The following is a 21,446-nucleotide window of genomic DNA, read 5'->3' on the forward strand; positions in this document are numbered from 1 at the left end:
TAACTATCAAGTCAAGAGGAAGAGTAGAAATTTTCTGTGAAAGGCTGGATTTGTGCTAGGGGGCTGTAAGTGCAAGATTTTCTACTCTATTGTCAGTCTTCTGACCCACAGAGTTACCACATTTCAGTTCTGCTACAACCCTTCAAAAGAAACTCTGGACTTGGACATGGGGTATTTTGCACTCAGTCCTTTTTCTTCTATTTCTCCTTCTATTTCTATTTCTTTACAAGTAATTTTTTTATTTGTGTGTTCATGGAAATACTTGCATCAATCTCAACTAGGAGAACAATATTTAGAGCTCTTTTTATGGTGCTGTACCTCTGGCTTTTGTAAACAATAATAGAGAGTAATTTAAAAGAATTTAAATCCCATTGCTCTGGCAGAACAGGCTGAGAATATTCCACATCCACAAAGAAATGTAGCTTGACTGTTCATGCAGATTGATAAAAATACAGAGCACAAGTTTATTGAGTTTATGAAATGCATGTAATTACATCTGGACTAGTTTTTTCTTGACATTTCAGTGTACAATAGCAAGTGATAGTTTGTTATACAGGGAGAGGGATTCACACTGTTGTGCAAGGAGAGTTAATCCATCTGAGGGTCTGTAAAGTTTCTTGTCAGGCTCAGAGGTTCCCTCCTGACACATCTGCAGGTAACCCCAGAGCAGCTCTTCCTCACATCTCTAAAAGATACAAGAGGATTTAAAGAGCTGTACACTTAGGGAAGAGCATGTGAATCTGCTCCAGCCCTGTTCTCTCCTCCTTACCACGTCACTTCCACCTGTGAGATTCTTGTTTTCTTTGAAAAACTCTCTTTTCACCTCTCAAAAGAAAAAAAATCCCTTAACATGTTTTGTCTTGATGTTCTTTTGCTGCTTGGAACAGAACCAGGTGTGATTCTGTGGCCATATGAACAAAGCACCATGACTTGGCTTTGTTCTTTGAAAAACCATGAGAAGGCAGATATAAAGGTAGATTATTAAAAAATAAAATTAATGCTGAGCTGTGTTAATTTTCAGCAACTTTCAGCCATCTGAAGACTACAAACATTTTTTTTCTTAAAGCAGAAGATGAGGTCTTGATGTCTGTATAAGGTTCCAGAAACTGAGGCTTAAAGGAAAGGCACCAAATACTGCAATAATTTTTTCTCAGGTCTGGTAAAGTTATCTTTGTTACTCTCCATCTCTTCTTATATATTCCCTAAGCTTTGGGCACACAACTCAGCATTGTCCATCCAGCAATGCTGGATGTGTGCGTGACTGTAGGTGCTTGGAAAACAGACTCAGAAGGGAGACAAACCTGCCCTGAGCTCTGCCCTCCCCCTGCAAAGAAAACTGCCATGGACCATCCATCAGCACAGGATCTGGATCTTTAATTCTGCTGCCAGTGAAGTGGCACCGTTAAAGGTTCTGCCTTTAATGTACTAAGAAATCACTTTCCCTCCCAGCTGAAGCCAACCATGTATGGGTTCACTGGAGATACAGGGTTTTTTCAGTGTTCATCACACTACAGCACATCCCTCAAAATACTGCAGGACCGACAAATTAACTGTGCTCTTTCATCTTACTTGTGCAGTATATTGTTTCAATAACTTAGCCTTGAGGTAGGTTTTTTGATAAGGTGAATTATTTATTCCATATATTTAATTTCTAGTTAGCTTAAAGGATAAAGCGTTCGATTACAAGGGAAAAAGAAAATTATTTAAAAGAACACATTAATTTTAAAACAAATAATACCTCTATGAGGTATTGCAGGAATGATCCTATTGCTTAAAAAACGTGTTCATGGCTCCACTATAAATACAAATGTACAACAGGCAGTCAGGGATGTCTCTGGCACTGTCAATTCAGTCACAACTGAAACAGTGGCAACAAGTCTCATTGAGGAAACTCCAGAACTTATTGGAAATATCATTGTGCTCACCTACCTTGAGACAACCAGTGGGAGAATCAGCATTTTCAGCATCCTCATCAGTAACTCCCCAGGAAACTGGAAGTAACTAATTTCCTAGAAATACATGGAGAGATGCTTATTGTTTTGAGCTAAAGACTAACTGCCTTCATGAGTGCTGACAAGGCTGGGGATCAGATAACATTGGTAAAATCTGCAGCTTTTGTATATAAGGTGGCAAAGACAGCAGGCTTCAAAAGACAATTTTAAAATTAATTAGATTACATAATATGTATTCAATAAACACCCTACATGGTTTGTTCCTTTACAGGGCAGACAGCACTGAAATGTGCCATCTCTTGGGGACAGCTGTTAATTGGCTGCTCTGCATATTGCTTCATTCTGCATTTCATGTGTTTTCCTGGATGTGTATGAAGCTACTGCTTGGACATAAATGATGCTCAGACAGCAGTCTGCAGTAACAGAGCACAGAGTTGGTTAGTTTGGTCACATTTACTAAATGCCATATTTCATAATTGAGATTTATATTTTGTGCTCAGACAATGCATTCAGCAATGCATGTTGTTGTCCGGCCTGTCCGACTGACAGAGCAGAAATGAGCCCCCACAGGGGGCTTGGTTGAAGTGATCCCCAGGTGACTTCAGTAACATGGTCTGCTAACGATGGGAAATCTTAAATTTATGAATATGAAATGCCATTGGTGTCATAAAACACCTGCACCTCTGTGCATCTGATGCTGAAAAATATTCCCTGTGTTTTCTTTAGATGTATATATTCCTAAATAACATATATCCAATATATTGCACTGCCAGTTTTTGCAGGTCTATATTAGATGCTACATCTCATCTGGCTCAAATGTCCACTGTTGTTATCCATACCTGCAACATTCTAATGTGCTTATGCCACACTCGGCAGGTGTCTTAGAGACCAGAACCTTTTGCTAATGTATTCCTTGAGAATGTGTGAAAGGACCCAAAGAGCAGCATAGATTAACAACCAGAGAAAATTAAACTAATTTAGCAAGTCTATATATGTGCTTTTTGCATTCCAAAGCCCACGCTGGAGTTGCACAAGTTCCATATGTTTTGTTACGTAAGGGTGGTATTTTCTCCGCGGTGCTGCTGCCGGGCCACTCTTACCTGCTGGGAGAGTCGTCTCGTCCTCAGGAAGAATCCCAGGAGACAGCCGATGGTGACGGACAACACGGAGAGAATGAGCAACCCATTCCTTTTACAAACATCCTTGATCCGAGCGAGGATTGCATCCAAAGCCACCGCCATGCTGTGCTCCCTGCTCCGCGGAGAATATCAGCATCCCATGGGCAGAGAATTCCCTGGCTCCTCTCGTTCGGGTGGACAGATCTGGCTCTGTGCAGATCAGATCAAAGCACTTCCAGTTCTGCTTAGCTGACCTGCAAGGTCACCCCTCTGCCAATGGCCACCAAGCAAGCAGCTGGCATTATTGTTCCAAATTAATACCAACAATCCTATTATCAACTACATCATTAAGAGCCTGGAAGAAGATTAGGGGGCTCTGGAAAATTAGAACAGAATGCAGTAGTATTCCTAAAACAAGACTAGTTCAAAACAAAGTGACACTCCTGGGAGAAAGGAGGGACGTTATGCAGTCTCTGAATTTGGGCTCTGGACACCCAAACCCGGAAAGGGAACACTGTGAGTCAGCACTCAGTCAGGGAACAGGAACAGGACTGCAGTTTTCCTAAAGGGCAGGGCAGGTAACATTTTGAACAGGACTATCACAGCAGGGCACGCTAGGTGAAACTGGGCTTCATTAACTAAAGCAGGCTGGGGGGTTTCGTTTCCATGGCCAAACAAAAGGATGAATGAGGAGCGTAAGAGACACACATCGAACAGAAAACAGCCACAGGCTGAAACACGCAAGGACACCCTCAGGCATTCGGCATTTATTGTCTTGGAAGTGAAACAATTTCACTTTTCTTCCAACCACTATGTTGATTAGAGTAGGGCCAATTTACTTTCAGAGGATTATGAGACTAAGCCACGGGGATTGCTTTCCTTTCCTTTGCTGTGTCCGCATTCAATCCCAGCACTGATTTTTCTGCTGGTGAGTATCTGATAAAAATACACCACCATCACCATTCACCCTGCCACACTTTCTCACAGGAGCATTTCTGCAGCTTCTGGGATATTCTAGTATTATTTGGTGTTTTAATGGAATATATTCCACAACAGTTGTGTGTTCACAATATTACATTTTAAACTATGATACAGTGTTGTGGTTACACACTCAGGTATGAGGAAAAAGCTGAAGTGATATTAAACTGCTCTCTTTGGGGGCAGGATCTGAATCCTGCACAGGGAGTAGTATATATGGATACAATTAAAGAAAAAAAAAGAGAGAGAGGGAAAATAAGTGGAGTCTGTACGTTGAACAAGAGCGCTGTCAAAGCAAGAGCATAGCAGAAAATTTTATTAATGCATTAACAATTTTATTATTTAATATTGCATTTATTATTTACCTATGCAAATTTCATTAATGTACATTTCATTGATGGAAATTTCATTAGTGCAAATTTCATTAGTGCAAGTTTCATTAGTGTAAATTTCATCAATGAAAATTTTGTTAACGCATATGTAAAAGAGGAATGTTATCGAACCGCCCTGCTCCAGACACTTTCCAACACACTGATAACTTTGCTACATTGATATCGAATCGATTTTCTAAATAGAATAATAACGGGGTGGGAGGGAAATGACTCTTTTTCTTTCTTCCTTCCCCGGGACAGCGCCGGGCGCCGGTGGGAGCCGCGGGTGAGGAGCGGGAGGGACGGGAGGGGAGCGGGAGCGACGGGAGGGGAGGGGAGCGACGGGAGGGGAGCGAGGCAGCAGCGGGACTGGCCAGGCGGAAGCGATGCTGCGAGTGCCGGCAGCGGGGCGGGCCCCGGGAGGGAGCTGTGCAGGAGTGAGACGGGCCCCGGGCGGCGCTGAGGCGCTGATGGCGGCGCGGCAAGTCCTGAGGGCGGGCCCGGGGCGGGCCCGGGGCGGGCTCTGGGCCGGAGCGGGCGGGCCTCGGGAGGTGCTGGCGGTGCTGAGGCGTGATGGCGGCGCGGCAGCTGCTGAGGGTGGCCCCGGGCCGCGGGCGGCGCGGGTACAGCACCGCGGGCGCTGCGGAGTTCCTGCACCGCAGTATCGTGCCCACCATGCACTACCAGAGGAGCCTGCCCAGGTACGGCGGGGAGCGGCGGCCTCGGGGGTGCCCGCCCGGCCCGGGCCGTGCCCTGCGCGCCGCTCCCGGCGGGGCAGCGGGGCTGGCTGGGGGTTAAAGTGTAAATATGGTTATAAGCCTACTACTGAAACATCCCCTTCGGCCGCAGAGGAACCCCGTGTGTGTATCAGGAGTGTTTCAGAGTAAGAAAGATGTTTTCTTGGTTAGGCTGAGAGGAGGTTTGCAGAGATACGGAATGGGACATTTGTAAGGAAGAGGAGATGTGCAGCCCCGGCAGTGAGGGGTGGGCCCAAGGCAGGGCGGGCAGCCCAATACTCCTTCAGAGCTGCTCCTCCTGCCAGTGGCTCCTGTCGCTGTGTACCCTGGGAGGGGTTAACACCCATCACCACAGCACCTGTAACAAGTCAAGTTGCTTTTCTGTCTTGTTTTCCAAGAATCTTATGCTTTGCTGACCAGTGCCCATCTATTCCCCTACTTCTCTTTTTGCACAAGAAATTTATGAGGCACTTGGATAATATGGACACATAAATGTTATGCAAAGATATATTTACCATATATACAATATACATAGTAGCATATAATACTGTATGTAATAGTATTAGGAAGGACAGGGAAGAAGGGAGGCAAAGAAAGACAACTGTGTAGGAAACTCAGGCTTCATTTATACTCTTTCTCACAAAGTGCATGTATCTGTGCTCCACTTCCTTCAGGCTGCCTGTTCCCAAACTAGAAGATACAATTATGAGATACCTGAACGCCCAGAAACCACTTTTAAGTGATGACCGATTCAGGTACGGACAAACACACACTGCAGTGTCATGTGCTGTTTCAAAGCCAAGTGATGCAGATAAAAAGTAGGACTGTGACAGCATTTTGTCTGTTTTGTGATTGCTGCAGGAAAACTGAAGAACTGGCTCATGCCTTTGAAAAGGGAGTTGGCAGAGAGCTACATGAGCAGCTGGTGGCTCAAGACAATCAGAACAAACATACTAGTTACATTACAGGTGTGTTGGTCTGCTGGGTGTTGAAGGAATCTGTAGATCATCGTGCTTGGTAACAGCTCATCATGCTACAAATGTAATAGGGCAAAGCTTGAGTAATCCATAAACTTGCAATAACATCCTGTGAACACTGTATTTGAGCAAATTCTGGGGGATGGAAAGAAGAATGCCCATCATCTAACTTACATACACCAGAATTCTGGGTAGATAGATACTGGAAAAGTGGTATTTTTCATCAGTCAGTATGGTTTACCTTTTTACATTGCTGTGTGTTTAGGTTTAGGTTAAAGAGGAGCTTATCTAGTAACTCACTTAAGCAATTATTTCCAAATAATTCCACGTTATTTAGCAAGAAAACTAAACTCTAAAGAAGGAGAGTGGTCAGAGAATATAACTGAGTTTGGGAGGCAGAAGTGGTCAGTGCTCTGGACTTAAAAGCCCCTAAAACTACAAAACCATATTCTTTTAAAGAGTCAAAGAAAAGGAGCGACAAGAAGAGGAAAATGAGAATGAGGAAAAACACATTAGGAGAGGGAGAGCATGCAGATAGTTTTTTTTTATTATTCTGTTTCCACTGACTTCCATATACAAGTACCTGCTCATGGAAGTATTGGATAGATACCAGCAGAGCTGGAAATACTCAAATACCTGCAGAAGCAGAAGTTGCCACATTGCCCAGTGAATGCCCTTCTATCCTTGCTCTTCGTTCATATAAAAGTGTTAGCTACCAGAAATTGTGTAAAGAGTACCAGATTATTTCACAAAACCTGCTGTGTGGTTTGTTATACCTACCTTTCCATTCACTTTGAACAGCATCCAGGGTTTTAACTGGTGGCTTTATGTTGGTTTTCAGTGCTAATCAGTATGCTGCCTTCTGTCTCTGAACTAATGGGTGTCTCTGTTGCTTTATGTTTAGTTATTATTCTTCAGGCATCAGAGAGGACCTGCTCCACTTGAAATTGGTTTCTGCAAGTATGTATAGTTGCCTCCACCCTGGACTCAGTCCAGGGTTAAAAGGCTACGTGATGGCGACAGATGTGGTTTTAAAACCATGGATGAATTCTAGTTACTCACCTGTTAGAACCTGTAATTAAAATTGCAAATTAGGTCCTTGAGCTACCCATTGCCCTTCTTATAACCCAGCTAGAAGGTTCAACCTCAGAGACAGAGAGTTGCAGAAATTCAGAGTAGCTAAAAGCACATACCACTCCAAACGTGAGGTGTGCACCACAGTTCAGTGCTGGGGATGGCACTGTGTGTCAGGGGAGTTGTGGTTTATCACTGAGACGTGTAGAAAACCCTTTATATGGATGACTCCAAACCCAGTATCGTTACAATTAGCCAACCGTACCCTTCATCATAACTGGGGGTTGGGAGGAGTGTTGGGCGAGTAACTGTGTGTGTTTGTCTTGTTTGTAGGCACTTCAGTGTGTGTTTATTCATGATCACAGCAGAGCTACACAAACCTCTGGTCTGACCCAGGGAGCTGTTTCCATGTCCTGACCTATTTCTCCACTCTCCATTTCCAGGTCCCTGGTTTGACATGTACCTAAAAGCACGTGAGCCTGTTGTTTTGAATTTTAATGCATTTATGTCTTTTAATCCTGATCCCAAACCGGAATATAACGATCAGCTCACACGAGCTACAAACATGACTGTTTCTGCTGTACGTTTTATGAAGACCTTCAGGGCTGGTTATCTTGAACCAGAGGTTTTTCACCTCAATCCAGAAAAAAGTGACACTGAGCTCTTTAAAAAAATCATCCGATTTGTGCCTTCTTCTGTGTCCTGGTTTGGTGCCTACATGGTCAATGCATACCCCCTCGATATGTCTCAGTACTTCAGGCTTTTCAACTCCACACGGCTGCCCAAGCTCGAGAAGGATGAGCTTTATACAGATGAAAAGGCAAAGCATTTGCTAGTACTGAGAAAGGGAAATTTTTATGTGTTTGATGTTGTTGATAGAGATGGAAATATGGTGAAGCCCTCAGAAATACAAGCACACTTGAAATACATCCTTAGTGACAACAGTGCAGCCCCAGAGTTCCCCCTTGGTTACCTCTCCAGTGAAAACCGAGATACGTGGGCATCCCTGAGAAAGAACCTACTGGATAATGGCAATGAAGAAGCTCTTCAAAAAGTAGACTCTGCTGTGTTTTGTTTAAGTTTAGATGATTTTCCCGTTAAAGACTTTGTGCACTTGTCCCACACCATGCTGCATGGAGATGGTGCCAACCGCTGGTATGACAAATCCTTTAATCTGATCATAACTAAGGATGGCGCTGCAGGAATCAATTTTGAGCATTCCTGGGGAGATGGTGTGGCTGTGCTCAGGTTCCAGAATGAGGTTTTTAAAGACAGCACCACATCACCAGCCATCAGCCCCCAGTCCCAGCCTGCTTCAGTAGACTCCTCTAAAGCAGTGCAGAAACTTGACTTTAGGCTGAATGATGCCTTAAAAGCAGGGATTACCAAAGCCAAACAGAAATTTGATGCCGCTGTAGAATCACTGTCCATTAACATGATCCAGTTCCAAGAAGGGGGCAAGGAGCTCCTGAAGCAGAAGAAGGTGAGCCCAGATGCCGTGGCTCAGCTGGCCTTCCAGATGGCTTTCCTTCGCCAGTACAACCAGACTGTTGCCACCTACGAGTCCTGCAGCACTGCAGCTTTCAAACACGGCCGTACAGAAACCATCCGTCCTGCCTCTGTCCATACCAAGAAATGCTCAGAGGCTTTTGTGAAGGAGCTGTCCAAACATAGCACAGAAGAGCTGCACAAGCTGGTGGTGGAGTGCTCCAAATACCACGGTCGTTTGACCAAAGAGGCTGCTATGGGTAAGTAGGAGCTCATCAGGCATCCCTGCTTGTGCACTCAAATTTAATTTTGATGGAGGCCTGATGCTAATCTAAACTTGACAAAAACAGTAGCCAAACGCTGCAGTTTAAAGTGCCTTCTGTAACACTAATTTCTGATGGAGAGGAACAGCTCTGATTTCCACATCATTGTTAATGTGTTCAGGATTTTTTTAACCTTTTTTCTCCTCAGGGCAAAAGCTGAGGTATTGAAAGATTTGGTAAATACTTGTACTCCCCAAGGCAACCGAGAACTATGGCTTAAGTCTGAGGAGTTACTATTGTATCCCTGCTAGGGATAAAGGCTTTAACATTTCCAAATCAAACTGATTTTTTGGCTGGGCTACTCCTGGCATTCTTCAAAGTGTTTTTTTTTAATTGTCCCAGAAGTAGAACTTGTATTGTTTCAGTAAAACAGACTGTTGAACATTACCCCATAGAGTCTAAAATTTGCCTCCTTCTGTTGATGCAAGATCCTCTTCCTCTTCAGTTTTAGGAAAACATTTTTCTGCTTTAAACAACTTGCATATGTTCTGATAAATACTTAATCAGAGAATGTGATGTATTATTAAAGTTTTCTGTTAGCATTGCACTTCTGTGCACTGTCATGATCCTGGTCAAGGCTTGCAGTGAAACCCTCTTCCCTCAGGGTGTGTGTGTGAGAAGTGCACAGTGTCTGGGTTCTGAAAGAGAATTCCTGCGAATACAAAAATAAACCCCAGTTCCATAGACCTCTTTTGTGTCTGAAGAACATAAATGAGTTAATTTCCCCCAAGAATTACCCATCTCTAATTCCTGTTGTTTCCCTTTACCAGGGCAGGGGTTTGACCGCCATCTCTTCGGCCTCCGCTATTTGGCCTTGTCCAGAGGCCTCGCTCTGCCTGATTTCTATCAAGACCAAGCTTATGCTCAGATCAACCACAATATCCTTTCCACCAGCACCTTGGTGAGCCCAGCTGTGCAGCTGGGGGGGTTTGGCCCCGTGGTGGCAGATGGCTTTGGATTAGGGTATCAGGTACAAGATGACTGGATAGGTTGTAATGTTTCCTCTTACCCAAGCAGGAATGGTAAAGAATTCCTTCAGTGCATACACAAGTCACTGGAAGATATCTTTAATGTTTTAAAGGGCAAGAAAATTGGTAGTTAGGCAATAAAGACATTGGAACACTTCACAGTTGCAGTACAAAATGCAGACTATGTCTAATTGACATCAGTTTTCAGCATGACTGAGACTGCCCAGCTTAATTGGCTCCATGTATCTTCATTGAACTTGAATCCTGTCAGATTCACTATGAAATTTTTATCTAAAGAAATACAAGCACTCACAATGTAAAATGATGTAACAGTTCCATCTGTTTCAACAGATCCATGTGTTCTTCAAACACATTATCTCAATTAAAGAGTTTATGAACTTGGAACATCTGTGTTCCACGAGTGTTCAGACACTCGAATCAATACTGTGATACTACTCTTAAACTGTTAAGATTTTAAAAAAAGCCATCATTTTGAACATGAGTGGTTCCATTTGCACTTGCAGTAAGCTTGCTTACTAACTTGTCACACTTACTTTTCTCTTTAAACTTGAATTTTTATCAGAACTGATAGTGCCTCAACTGCTTGAAGCCTTTCCACTCTAACAACTTCTAGAGAAACAAAAATGAAGTGGGAGGCCTTAAGTGATCTGCAATCATCAAATGGGATGTTAAATTGTCTGGAAAAGACTGTATTTTAATAAAGCTGTCTATTAATAACCACCAAGTTCTTTCATTGCCATATCTAAATCACACAGCATGGGCAGTCCCTTTATCAACAGCTCATGTTTTTATAAAGGTTGGGAAGAACACTGCTGAAGGCATTCTGCACTCACATGAAATGTGTAACTTTAACTCCTGCCTTTTAAGGCCTCTTGACTTCCACTCTTTTTCTTCTGGAAAGATGAGTCTCTCCTGGGCTGAACAGCACAGTAGAACTTGCCTTTGTGATCTGTGTGAAACTAATGCAGCTCATGTTTTTCAGCACAGCCCTGTCCTGGGCAACCAAAGCTGTTCAGCAGAACAGAAAGTGTGAGCATATTGGTTGGGTGGGACAGGTCAGGTTCAGAGGCTCAGAAACCTCCTTGCCTTTACTCTCCCTTTTGATAGCTCAGCTTCCAGGCTCTCCCAGTGCCTTGTTCCTCTATCACAGTGGAAGCAATAGCTTATCTTGGAATTATGAACTGCAAGTGCTAGAAGAGGAGAGGAATACTTTTAACAGGTAATGAACTTCTAATAGGCCTGTGAACTTTCCCTAGTCAGGGCTGTTGGCATCTCAAAACATGCTGTTCCTTTCATTTGAAAAGCCTAATTTTAAAACTTAACTTTAAAACTTATCATGATTGTTATTGCTCATTTAAACAAAGAAAGGAAGGTGATCATTTGGGAAAATGAAGGAAATAATGTATCAGGAAAAGTCTGAATAAGGTTTCACTAAAAATTTGTTTGTTTTTTTTTTCCTTTGTGGGTTTGCTTGGTGGCTTGGGGGTTTTTTGTTTGTTTTCAAACGTAAGAACAGGTGGCAAGATCATGAGCACACTCCACAAGGAGTACAAAGTCTGTCTTCAACTAAAAAAGGGGTTTACTTAATGACATACTTGGAAAGATAACTTGATTTTCTGAAGATTGTGACTCTGTAAATGTCAACAGCAGTCGAGCTCAGGAAGTGTTCTCAGTAAACTCAGCTCAGTGTCCTTACTGAGGGGGCAGAAAGCTACTAAAGGTGTACCTGTTCCCTTGAACAGTGAACACAGACCCTTCATAACACACAGCCATTTTCTTACAAACCTCAGGGCTGTAAGTTGTCTAAGTAGTCACTGTATACAGTAGTTGTTATAGTCCACCACATCCATATATATTTTAAAAAAGCATTAAGAACATGGCACAGTTCAGTCAGATGTAGGTACTATTTCCAGTTTGCACTGAGGCCATCTCCAAGTGCTCTGAGGAAAATACTTTATTAGGGAATGTTGGGAACAGCAAGTACAACTTAGTGATGTTGGTCAAAGGTCAGACTCGGTGATCTTGGCGGTCTTTTCCAACCTTCATGGGTCTGTTTCCATTTCTGAAGTGCAGGCATGTGAAAAGTAACTCCAAGGAAAATGCATCTGATGGATTCAGCTCCTCCATCAGTAAGCATGGCAAGATTTATTTGGGAGATGAACTTCAGCATTTTACAAATTTATGGGTAACTTCATAGATTCCAACAGATTCCTTTGTTTTTTCATCATAGTCATTCCAGTCCTGGAGGAAGTAAGATTTCAGAGTGTTACCACAGGAGAGAGTGCATACAGACTGGAATTCAAACTGAAACGAAATGTTACTCAAATTTTGGGTGGCAGATTTCTGTGGAACACCCTGTGCAGTCACCGAGTTCTGACAGGTGAGAGAAGCAAGAGCACTGGCCTGAAATTAAATAAGCTCCAGTCTCAGTGTTTTTATTTATATAACGTTGGAAGGTTTTTTCATGTGTAGTCCACAGCCTGTAGTGGACAAGACAGCAGCCATGGCAGGTGAAAGGATTATCTGTCATTTACAATACCCTGGTCAGGTGGGTGAGCAGACATGCAGATCCCTGCCAAGTAGGATACCAGGGAACAGATTTGACCTTGAGATTCCTGCTCACAGCCAAGGAAGATTTGCAGTGCTGGTGTCATTATTCTGAGCTTTGAAGGACAGTGTCTGTATTACCTTTTAATATCTCTGTGCATGGGAAAGTGCGTGGGGATCTTCCTAGAAAAATCCAGTCACCACTCTCATAACCCCAGCCATTGAATATTCCAGGTTCCTGCTCTCTGGAATTCTTGGGTGACTTAAATAACATTTCTACCTTTGCCAGCTGCTAAGTTAGCAAGTACATACTTCTAAAATGACACTGTGAGTGCTGCTCAGAGTTGATGCAGTTTCTCTCTCCAGCTGTGACCTTCCTATGGCTACAGGGAAGAGCTAAACTAGTCCAGGCTGTGAATTTGGAAGTAGTGACTTGGGGAAAGCAAGGTAAGTAATTAGATTTACTAATGAAACTAAGACCACATACCTTTTCTAACAAGTTTATGTCATTGAAAGGTGTGCCAGATTCTGCACCTTCAGCAGCAAACCCTGCCTGCAAACACATTTGCAGAAAGTTTTTAAAAATATGTAGTACCAAGTAAATAATAATCATTGAAACATGTTTAAAGAAAGTAACTCAGCACAAAATTTTCACTGTATTTCTTTTAAATTAGGTAGAAAGAATGGTCAAACTCTTGCCCAGTTAAGGTCTATATAAGGCTGTGACTCTCCTTGTGAACTGTGAAAATTCAATCCAAGCAGCCAGAGTAAAATGAGGGGATACTGCTCCTCCATTTTTGCTGGCAAAAAAGAAATTTCCAAGTATTCTAGAAAATGTTAAACTTTAGTTTCTAAGTTTATGTAGCAGCATCCAACTACTCCTAACAGCAACTGAACAGTTTTATGTTCAGGATCCATACAGGCATCGTACAAAATAGCTTCATAACACCTTCACTGCAGGGAAAAGAACAGAAAGAATATGTGGAAGACAGTTAATAATTTTGGCTTAAATACTGTCAGAATCCAAGGCACTCTAGAAGGAGAAGGAGCAGCTTGCACTGGATTTAGGTTCAGAAGTGACAAGCAAGCTCTGTGTGAAAGGAGGATCAGCTGGCTGAGTGAACAGATTAGTGTCCCCAAACAATCATTTCAAAGGAGAGAGTTATTCACTGTTAACTTCTGTTGTTTTTTTTTTTAAGACTGAGAACAGCCCTTGGAAGATGTTCTAGTTTATTGTCTACAGGAACAGCTCTCATTTTAGGGTTCACAAATTCAGATTTATTAATTTTAAGAGAAGTGCCACTTCTGCAGCATACAGGAAGGTTTCTTACACTGCCATTTCTAACTACAGAATTTTATTAATACATGACTAAAAATCTACAGAAGCTTCTTATTTGTTTTCTGCAATGGATCTACACTTGCATTTTTGATAGAGAAATCCTCACTAATGCCACTCAGACATTTAGCTGTGTAATAATGTGCAAAGTAAGCCACGTGATTTTAAAATATTTCAGGGTTTGAGGAAGGCTGAGCACTTAGGAGTTAAACAAACCACAGAGTGTGTCAGGTCTAACAAGAGGAGAGTGATCTGCAGGGCACAGTGTCCTTTCTGTCGCTCTCAGAAGCCCATCAAGGGAACTGCTGGGGTGGAGAGGAACATCAGCAACGTGGGACAAAACTGTAGAGCTGCAGTACAGAACAAGCACTAGAAAAATAAAAGAAGCCCTGCTTTTGCCACCTGGAGCCATTCACCAGCCCTCCAAGGAACAAGGAGCCACGGGACTGGAATTACAAGCTGTACCTGTACTAGGTCTAAAAAGAGAGTGTAGATCCGGAGAATCACAGGATACTTTCTCTGCTTGCTTTTTTGGGTAAGTACAATTTAAACAAGACATGCAAGCATTAAGCCACTTTAAATTGACTTCAGGTGTGGCTGTATTATGTCTACCAAAAAAAAAGGAGCTACAGGAATACTGTGGCCATCTGCCATGTTTGGTGCTAATGAAAAGCCACATGCAAGGGGGTGGAGAAGCCAGGCTGGCTTGGGTCATGCCAAATATAAAGCAGTTTATAGAATTGTTTGGAGCTCCAAAAGTCCTTTAGGCATCAGAGAATTCTTATTTGCTGATTTAGGCATCAGAAAATTCACCAAAAGACCTCTTTAGGGATTCAATTATACACTCCAAGTGCAGAGACCAAACTTAGATTAAATTAAACCCTTTATTACAGCTGTGAAGTTTCTTCTCCAGATAAAAATAAAAATGACAGTTGGGATGCAGAGCTATAAACATCTACATTTTGTAGTTTTCCCATAAATTTTTCTTGAGGTGCAAGTTCCTAGGTCTGGTTACAAAGCTTTCAAACAGGGATAAACTGATAACCACTCTGTTCCTCAGAGAGAGATGGGCTTCACTTAAATAAACAGATAAAGACCTAGTGGAGCTCACTGCAGTGGAGGTTCTATTTATACCTAATTCATTGTAGGATTGGCTGCTTTGGGCTTTTTCTTAGCCCAGCATCACAGTCTGAGGGAAGGATAAGACAGGTTTATATTTGTCAGTGTATTTACACCTAATCCAACTGGAATAATAGGTTAAATATAGCAGGGAGTTAACGGGCATACAGCATGACCATGCACAGGCAGATGAGTCACTGCAGACTGACCTGGCCCTGAGGAAATCCTTTAACTCTGAACCTCGAGGTGTGCTTTGCAACAGCTTTTAACTGCTGCTGATCTACACCCTTTGTCTGGTGCAGTTTTACATGGAAAAATGCCAATATTCATTTCATGTGGCTTTGGTGACGTCAAATCCCCAAGAAAATTTGTTTTTTAGAGGACATCCACTGAGTCCTGTGCACACCCTGGACTTCCTGCACTCTCTGTAACACACCAAGGAGCACAGTGGTGCTCTCTCTCATGCTGCACTCACACAGTGCCCCTGGGGGAAAGACTCTTGCACCAACCTGGGCAGTGATGGCCTCTCAGGCGAGTTCGGGTGAGCAGTGCTGAGACACCTGTAAGGCAGTTCCAGTAAGACGCCCAGGTGGGCTTTATGTGAGACTTGACTGGCACAAAGAATACCAGAGTTGTTAGTGGTAGCTGCTCACAGGTTTTGGGGTTAGTTTGGAGTCAAATCAAGTAGAAAAAAGAGGATGGGAATCCTGTGGAGAGGATGGGAATCTAGAGAGGTCTAGGATGTTCCAGAACCGTTTTGAATAGTGTGTATTTTATCACTGTAGAGTCCATGAGAAGTGTTCTTAAAAACTGAGAAACAAATCACAAATGTACACTCACCTGTGGTTGAAAGTCAACTGGTTCCAGACCTCGGCATTCAAACTCCACTATTGTTTTGAATTTCTCGCTGTCTTCAGCCTGTAATTGAGTCAGAATTCCATTAGTTTTCACCTAATAAGGACAGTGACAAGCATTAGTCTAAGAATGGATTGCTTTAAAGGCAGTACTATCATCTCTGATTCCCCAAGTGACAGCAAAATCTCATTTAATAGGTGGTCATTAACTAGAATTTCTTAATCTGCCACAAGGAACTCTTCAAAAGGAAACTAATAGACGCATAATGTAATCAGTTCTAATTTGAGTGATACAGTTCTGTGCTGGCTTATGAAATGTGTCAGATTATTCTACACTTGAGACTGTGTGAGGAGTCTACAAGAGACAGTTTCTGACAGGGAACAATACTAGCTTTTTGTGTTCTTCAGAGAGGATGATAAAGCAAATACTCAAAATACTATTAATGCTTATTTATCTCTCACTTGTTATATAAAAGGAAACAAACTTACATTGTAAGGCTTGATTGTCTGACTTAAAATATCTAAAACAAAAAAAAAAGTATAAAAGTGAGTGGCTTTATGTCTTCAGTTTTATTCAGCAGAAACCAAGCACCAGGTTCTTTTTTCAAATAACTTCGGTTATACAAAGTAAAAGAAACAAAGTCACCAAACATTTCCTGGTCTTCAATTTTTCTCCCTTCTCCTGAAGTTTACACTGCACCATTTTGTTACCATTTTGCAAAACATGGCACGCTTTGGTAAAATGACATTCCAGGTGAGTTTGGTTCATGCACAAACCTGGACTCCCCAGGAGGCCTCACTGTCTCCTTCCTGAGGGTGATGTCAGGTTATACCTGCTGTGAACTGGTGCAGGGGAAATCACCCCTGGGGAATGCCCTTTACAAAGGGTGTCAAACCAAAATGGGGACTAAACCGAACAAACCTGGGAGGAAAAGTGCCAAGTGCGTGGTGCCTGTTCAGTGTGAGAGCACTCACCGATGGAGTTCTCCCTGGAGCACAGCTTGCACCTCTGCACCATCGTGGCGCTGCCTCGGCCGCCCTTCAGGGGAGCGCTGTCCTAGAAACCACCGAGGAGAGAGTTGGGAACTGCTCTGCAGCCTGGAAAGCCTCTGCAATGGTAATGGACTGTTTACAGTGCTCTTCAGCTTTTTAAAATACTGCCACAAGAAGGCTTTTTTTAAACTAGATTAGTAATTCAAGAAGCTGCAATTCTCAAAGAATAATTCTGGTTTAGACTAAAACAGGGAAGAGGGGATGGTTATGTTTTATCCATACAGGCATGTTCTACTAATTCCTCAAAATCCATTCTTACCACTCAGTAGCATGCAACCAAAAAGGGACCATCATTTGGAGGAAAAACCCCTTCCCCTATCTTTTATCCTGTTTTTTTCAGTTCCCAAAAGCTAATTTAGCATGCTTAGCTTGCCTCGAATTACCCAAATTTCTCCAGAAGCATTCCATCAGCATCAGAGAAATGTGTACAGGCACAGCTGCATTCTGACGCTACTTCAAAATTTGCTTTCAAATCTTACTTTTATGGAAAGGTGTTTTAGAAAGATGTAAATACTTTCTCACCAACAGTCACCACTGCAATGGCATATTTGAATTGACAATATCCAAAACTTTTTTTAATAGGGAGTCAGCAATAGGACAGCAATCAGGCAGTCAGCACTCAGCAATAGGACAAGGGGGCACGATGGGCTCAAGCTCTGCCAGGGGAAATTTAAGCTGGAGATCAGAAAAAAATTCTTTCCAGAGAGAGTGCTCAGGCATTGGAACGGGCTGCCCAGAGAGGGAGTGGATTCCCCATCCCTGGAGGTTTTTAACCTGAGATTGGCCATGGCACTGAGTGCCATGATCTGGTAAAGGGACTGGAGTTGGACCAAGGGTTGGACTTGATGATCTCTGAGGTCTTTTCCAACCCAATCCATTCTATGATCTATTGAAAAACTATCCCATGCAAAGCCCAAGCTGTCCCATTCCTGCTGCTGACACGTGTGTGAGGGGCAGGTTCTTGTGCTCCGTTTGTTCTTCCAGGGGCACACGCACCATCAGCCGCAGGTACTGCCACTTCTCAGACACCTCCCCGCAGTTCCCGCACTTCAGCTGCAAAACAGAACCCGCAGAGCTGAGTGAGGACTGTCCGTGCTCAAGGGATCAGTGCCAGCCCCGCACCCGTGGCCGCCTCCGCACCTTCAGGTACCATCGGAAGTCCTGGCCCTCTGCCCGCAGCCGGGTGATGTTCTCCAGCGTGGCGCGGAGCTGCAGCGCGATCTTCTGCAGGGAAGAGGCCGGTGGGGCGGTGTCAGAGCGGGGGGACCCCGAAACGGGGGTGGGTGGGACGCGGGGGTGGCCCGGCGGCCCGGCCGGGCCGCCGGGCCACCCCCGCGTCCCACCCACCCCCGTGGCCGCAAGTGTCCGGCCGCAGTGCCACCCGCGTGTCCCCCGCACCCCCGTGTCACACCCACCCTGTCCCCCACAACCCCTGATCCCCGCACCCCCATGTCCGCGGGTTCGCGGCCGCTCCCCGGGGTTCAGTGCGGCCCTCGCTCCGCCCCACTGAGCCGTGCCCGCAACCAAGATGGCGGCCGCGCCCGGCGCTCCCTGCCGGGCTGAAGCCGAGGCGCAGCGGTGCTTGCCCTCAGCCAAGATGGCGGGCACGGCTAAGGGGCGTTCCCACCTTTTAAAAAGGTATTTAACCGTTTGGTTTTTTTTCAAATCGCATTAAGTACTAACTTGGTTAAAACAGAGAGAGGTGCTAGAGAAAGCAGGGTACAGTTTGGCAACGCTGCCGTGGGGAGAACCCGCAGAGCCTGGGGCGAGCCTCAGACCCCTCAAACTTTTCACAGAATCATAGAATTGATTGGGTTGGAAAAGACCTCAGAGATCATCAAGTCCAACCCTTGGTCCAACTCCAGTCCCTTTACCAGATCATGGCACTCAGTGCCACGGCCAATCTCAGTTTAAAAACCTCCAGGGATGGGGAATCCACCCCCTCTCTGGGCAGCCCATTCCAATGCCTGATTACTCTCTCTGGAAAGAATTTTCTGATCTCCAGCTTAAATTTCCCCTGGCAGAGCTTGAGCCCATCGTGCCCCCTTGTCCTATTGCTGAGTGCCTGGGAGAAGAGACCAACCCCCACCTGGCCAGAACTTCCCTTCAGGCAGTTCTAGACAGTGCTGAGGTCACCTCTGAGCCTCCTCTTCTCCAGGCTAAACACCCCCAGCTCCCTCAGCCTCTCCCCACAGCACCTGTGCTGTCCCAGAGCTCTGCTAGAGTAGAATTCACTAAACACATTCTCTGTTGCTTTCCAGCCTTTAGGAAGCTGGACGGGAGCATCAGTGAAGATCCTGGAGGGCTCTCACCTGTGCCCAGAGCAAACAGGTGAGCACAGGTGACAGGGAAGGGGAGGTGTGTCTGCTCTAACCAGTCACTGCCTGCAGAGGTTTGCACATCTGGGCTGCACAAAAACTGGCCAGAGTGTCACTTCCCAGAGCCAGGCTAAATTCCATTTTCTACTGCTGTGCAGACAGAGAAACAGAGGGGGTGTGTGATACACCCTGAGTGCACCACACTGAAAGTTTAGGAGGTCAGTCTCTCACCACAACTCAGAAATTAAAAAGACAAGTCTCATCCTTTTATTAAGGACAATCACTGATAGTTTTTACCAACAACAACAAAATCTGAAATACATAAAAGCTCCAGACCAGAAATTGTGACAGGCTGGAACAGCATCCTCCCCCCACCCATTCCCCCGTACAGAATGTAATACAAACTTCAGTTTGTCTGATTTAAATTGGCTTGATCTTGAAGTGGAGTCCAATAAGACTGAAAACGAGACACTTAAGGTCCTGGACCAGGTAGTAGAATACTCTCAAACCTTCTGGATCTCTGCAGTGAACAACAGGAGGAAAGAAAACAAGAGCAGTTTAAGATTGATGCTCTTACAGAAGAGTTTACAGAAATAAACTATTAAAAAAACCCAAAGCCTGTAGGGAGACTTTCTGGAGGTGCCCTAGCCATTAACAGATTTTTTTTTCATTCTACATTGGTTGATAAAACATTCTCTGCTCCAAGTTTGCACATTTTAAGTCTTAACATGTGTGCATTTTTTCATGAAAGCAAAGTAGCAACAGCATTTAGGATTTCAAATAACCCCCCAAGAGCCAGTCCTTTCAGCTTAGGTGAAATGCAGGAATGTTGGTTCTTCCAAAGACACTGGTGCAGGCAGGTCAGTCTGGGCTATAACAAATCTAACAGGGTTCCTACAGCAAGGTGAGTTTGAACATACAGGTAATGCCACATCTAAAGGCAGTTGGTACATTACACTGCCAACACTGAGCTCTGGTGCCCCCAGGAACTGATCTGTACCTTGAGAGGTCCCCAGTAACCAGTAAGTTTAATACAGATTGTTGAATAAAAACAGCAGCAGCTTAAAAAAGCTGGGTACGTACTTGGACTGATTGACATCGATGAGTGAACCGATTTTTGACGTGGTAAAGGAGATGTGCTCATCACCAATTACTATCTCAAGCTCCTGAAATATAAAAGGTTATAGGAACTCTTCTGCTTTATGGTATAAGTTACAGAAATATTTCAGTAGGGTGATGATTTTTATTTTTCTTTTACAAATTTCTGTTACAGACACATTGAATGCAGCAGGTCTGTCAATTATATTAATTCCCACAACTAAGATGCCTCTGAGTCAGTGCCCAGATCTTAAAGGCGAGTTTGTTTCCCTTTTGGCTGCAAACAACATTGCCTTGAGGGACAAGGCCCGTTATGCTCCCAAGGAGCTCCCCATGGAAATCAGAACAGCAGTTAAGAGGAGACACCGAGCACTGACCTGCCGGCCCACCCTGTCAGGAGGCGGCCACAGCGCGTCATCCTCCTTCGTGATTTCACTGTCGTCGATGATTCTCTTCAGCTCCTCCATCACGCTCTTGTGCACGTACGCCTGGACACAACATTCCAACATGGAAATCCAACCCCAGGACGGGACATTCCCGCACGGAAACCCAGCGCTCGCTCACTCACCTCCTTGCGGATCATCACATCGTTCTTGTAGTTGCTGTTGTTGGCGTAGCGCAGTTTCCCTGCGGGGAGAGGCCGCGCGTTAAACCCCGCCGGGCCGAGCCCCGCGCCCCGCGCAGCGCAGGCCCGGTCCCTCGCGGCGCCCGCGGCGCCCCCGGCCCTGCCCGCTCCCCGCCCGCTCTCACCGTCGGGCCGGAACTCGAACTCGAGGAACTCGTGCCCGAACTTCCCCTTGTGCCCCACGTAGTACCGCAGGTAGAAATCGCTCGCCATGGTCCCGCCGCCGGCCGGCATGCACCGCGGCGGCGCGCGCGGGGCGCGTCACGGGGCGGAGCGCGGGGGCGCCCCCTGGCGGGCGGCGGGTGCGTGAGGGGCGGGACCGGCCCCGCTCCCACAGACAGTCACGGCCACGGCCACAGCCCGGCCCCGAGTCCCGCCCCGCTCCCACAGCCCGGCCCCGAGTCCCGCCCCGCTCCCACAGACACGGCCACAGCCCGGCCCCGAGCCCCGCCCCGCTCCCACAGCCCGGCCCCGAGTCCCGCCCCGCTC

General features: G+C 44.9%; 4 protein-coding genes and 1 long non-coding RNA gene across 6 annotated transcripts in view; 2 read left to right on the forward strand and 3 right to left on the reverse strand.

Annotated features, from left to right (window-relative positions):
* SLC1A7 (solute carrier family 1 member 7) overlaps positions 1-3,294 on the reverse strand; it is a 49,088-nt gene extending 45,794 nt beyond the window's left edge. For both annotated transcript variants that reach the window (XM_071565367.1, XM_071565368.1), the window contains exons 1-2: positions 3,053-3,294; positions 1,930-2,009 (exon numbers count right to left, since the gene is read on the reverse strand). In XM_071565367.1, coding sequence (XP_071421468.1) covers positions 1,930-2,009; positions 3,053-3,193 — 221 coding nt within the window. In that variant the 5' untranslated portion in view covers positions 3,194-3,294. The remainder of the gene's footprint in view (positions 1-1,929; positions 2,010-3,052) is intronic.
* A 1,667-nt stretch (positions 3,295-4,961) lies between these two features.
* Positions 4,962-10,727, forward strand: CPT2 (carnitine palmitoyltransferase 2). The gene is made up of 5 exons (XM_071564720.1): positions 4,962-5,120; positions 5,831-5,911; positions 6,018-6,124; positions 7,651-8,955; positions 9,789-10,727. The coding sequence occupies exons 1-5, from the start codon at positions 4,993-4,995 to the stop codon at positions 10,118-10,120; spliced, it is 1,953 nt and encodes a 650-aa protein (XP_071420821.1). The 5' UTR covers positions 4,962-4,992; the 3' UTR covers positions 10,121-10,727.
* A 1,107-nt stretch (positions 10,728-11,834) lies between these two features.
* CZIB (CXXC motif containing zinc binding protein) lies at positions 11,835-18,463 on the reverse strand. The gene is made up of 8 exons (XM_071564722.1): positions 18,362-18,463; positions 18,057-18,140; positions 17,913-17,969; positions 16,839-16,920; positions 16,353-16,384; positions 15,850-15,927; positions 13,042-13,107; positions 11,835-12,248 (listed from the first exon to the last, which is right to left on the reverse strand). The coding sequence occupies exons 1-8, from the start codon at positions 18,365-18,367 to the stop codon at positions 12,171-12,173; spliced, it is 483 nt and encodes a 160-aa protein (XP_071420823.1). The 5' UTR covers positions 18,368-18,463; the 3' UTR covers positions 11,835-12,170.
* Positions 12,256-16,720, forward strand: LOC139676129 (uncharacterized). The gene is made up of 3 exons (XR_011698602.1): positions 12,256-12,387; positions 12,921-13,001; positions 14,069-16,720. It is a non-coding gene; the product is annotated as an uncharacterized lncRNA (long non-coding RNA).
* A 1,015-nt stretch (positions 18,464-19,478) lies between the features above and the next one.
* MAGOH (mago homolog, exon junction complex subunit) lies at positions 19,479-21,220 on the reverse strand. Its single transcript, XM_071565032.1, has 5 exons — positions 21,083-21,220; positions 20,901-20,959; positions 20,710-20,820; positions 20,318-20,400; positions 19,479-19,754 (listed from the first exon to the last, which is right to left on the reverse strand). Exons 1-5 carry the CDS (start codon positions 21,189-21,191, stop codon positions 19,655-19,657), a joined length of 462 nt encoding a protein of 153 aa, XP_071421133.1. The 5' UTR covers positions 21,192-21,220; the 3' UTR covers positions 19,479-19,654.
* Positions 21,221-21,446: the final 226 nt, after the last annotated feature.

Source organism: Pithys albifrons, chromosome 10 (genome assembly GCF_047495875.1).
Source record: "Pithys albifrons albifrons isolate INPA30051 chromosome 10, PitAlb_v1, whole genome shotgun sequence".
NCBI lineage: Eukaryota > Metazoa > Chordata > Aves > Passeriformes > Thamnophilidae > Pithys > Pithys albifrons.

Excerpts from the sequence above, each read along its gene's own strand:
- CPT2 (XM_071564720.1), top strand. The coding sequence starts at position 4,993 with ATGGCGGCGCGGCAGCTGCTGAGGGTGGCCCCGGGCCGCGGGCGGCGC. Across the intron at positions 5,912-6,017 it reads TTAAGTGATGACCGATTCAG|GAAAACTGAAGAACTGGCTC; the intron begins GTACGGACAAAC and ends TGATTGCTGCAG. Across the intron at positions 6,125-7,650 it reads ACATACTAGTTACATTACAG|GTCCCTGGTTTGACATGTAC; the intron begins GTGTGTTGGTCT and ends CTCCATTTCCAG.
- CZIB (XM_071564722.1), bottom strand. Across the intron at positions 16,921-17,912 it reads GGCAGTACCTGCGGCTGATG|GACAGCGCTCCCCTGAAGGG; the intron begins GTGCGTGTGCCC and ends GGTGGTTTCTAG. Across the intron at positions 12,249-13,041 it reads ACATAAACTTGTTAGAAAAG|GACTGGAATGACTATGATGA; the intron begins GTATGTGGTCTT and ends TACTTCCTCCAG.
- MAGOH (XM_071565032.1), bottom strand. The coding sequence starts at position 21,191 with ATGCCGGCCGGCGGCGGGACCATGGCGAGCGATTTCTACCTGCGGTAC. Across the intron at positions 20,821-20,900 it reads ATGTGATGATCCGCAAGGAG|GCGTACGTGCACAAGAGCGT; the intron begins GTGAGTGAGCGA and ends TGTTGTGTCCAG. Across the intron at positions 20,401-20,709 it reads CTGACAGGGTGGGCCGGCAG|GAGCTTGAGATAGTAATTGG; the intron begins GTCAGTGCTCGG and ends TTTATATTTCAG.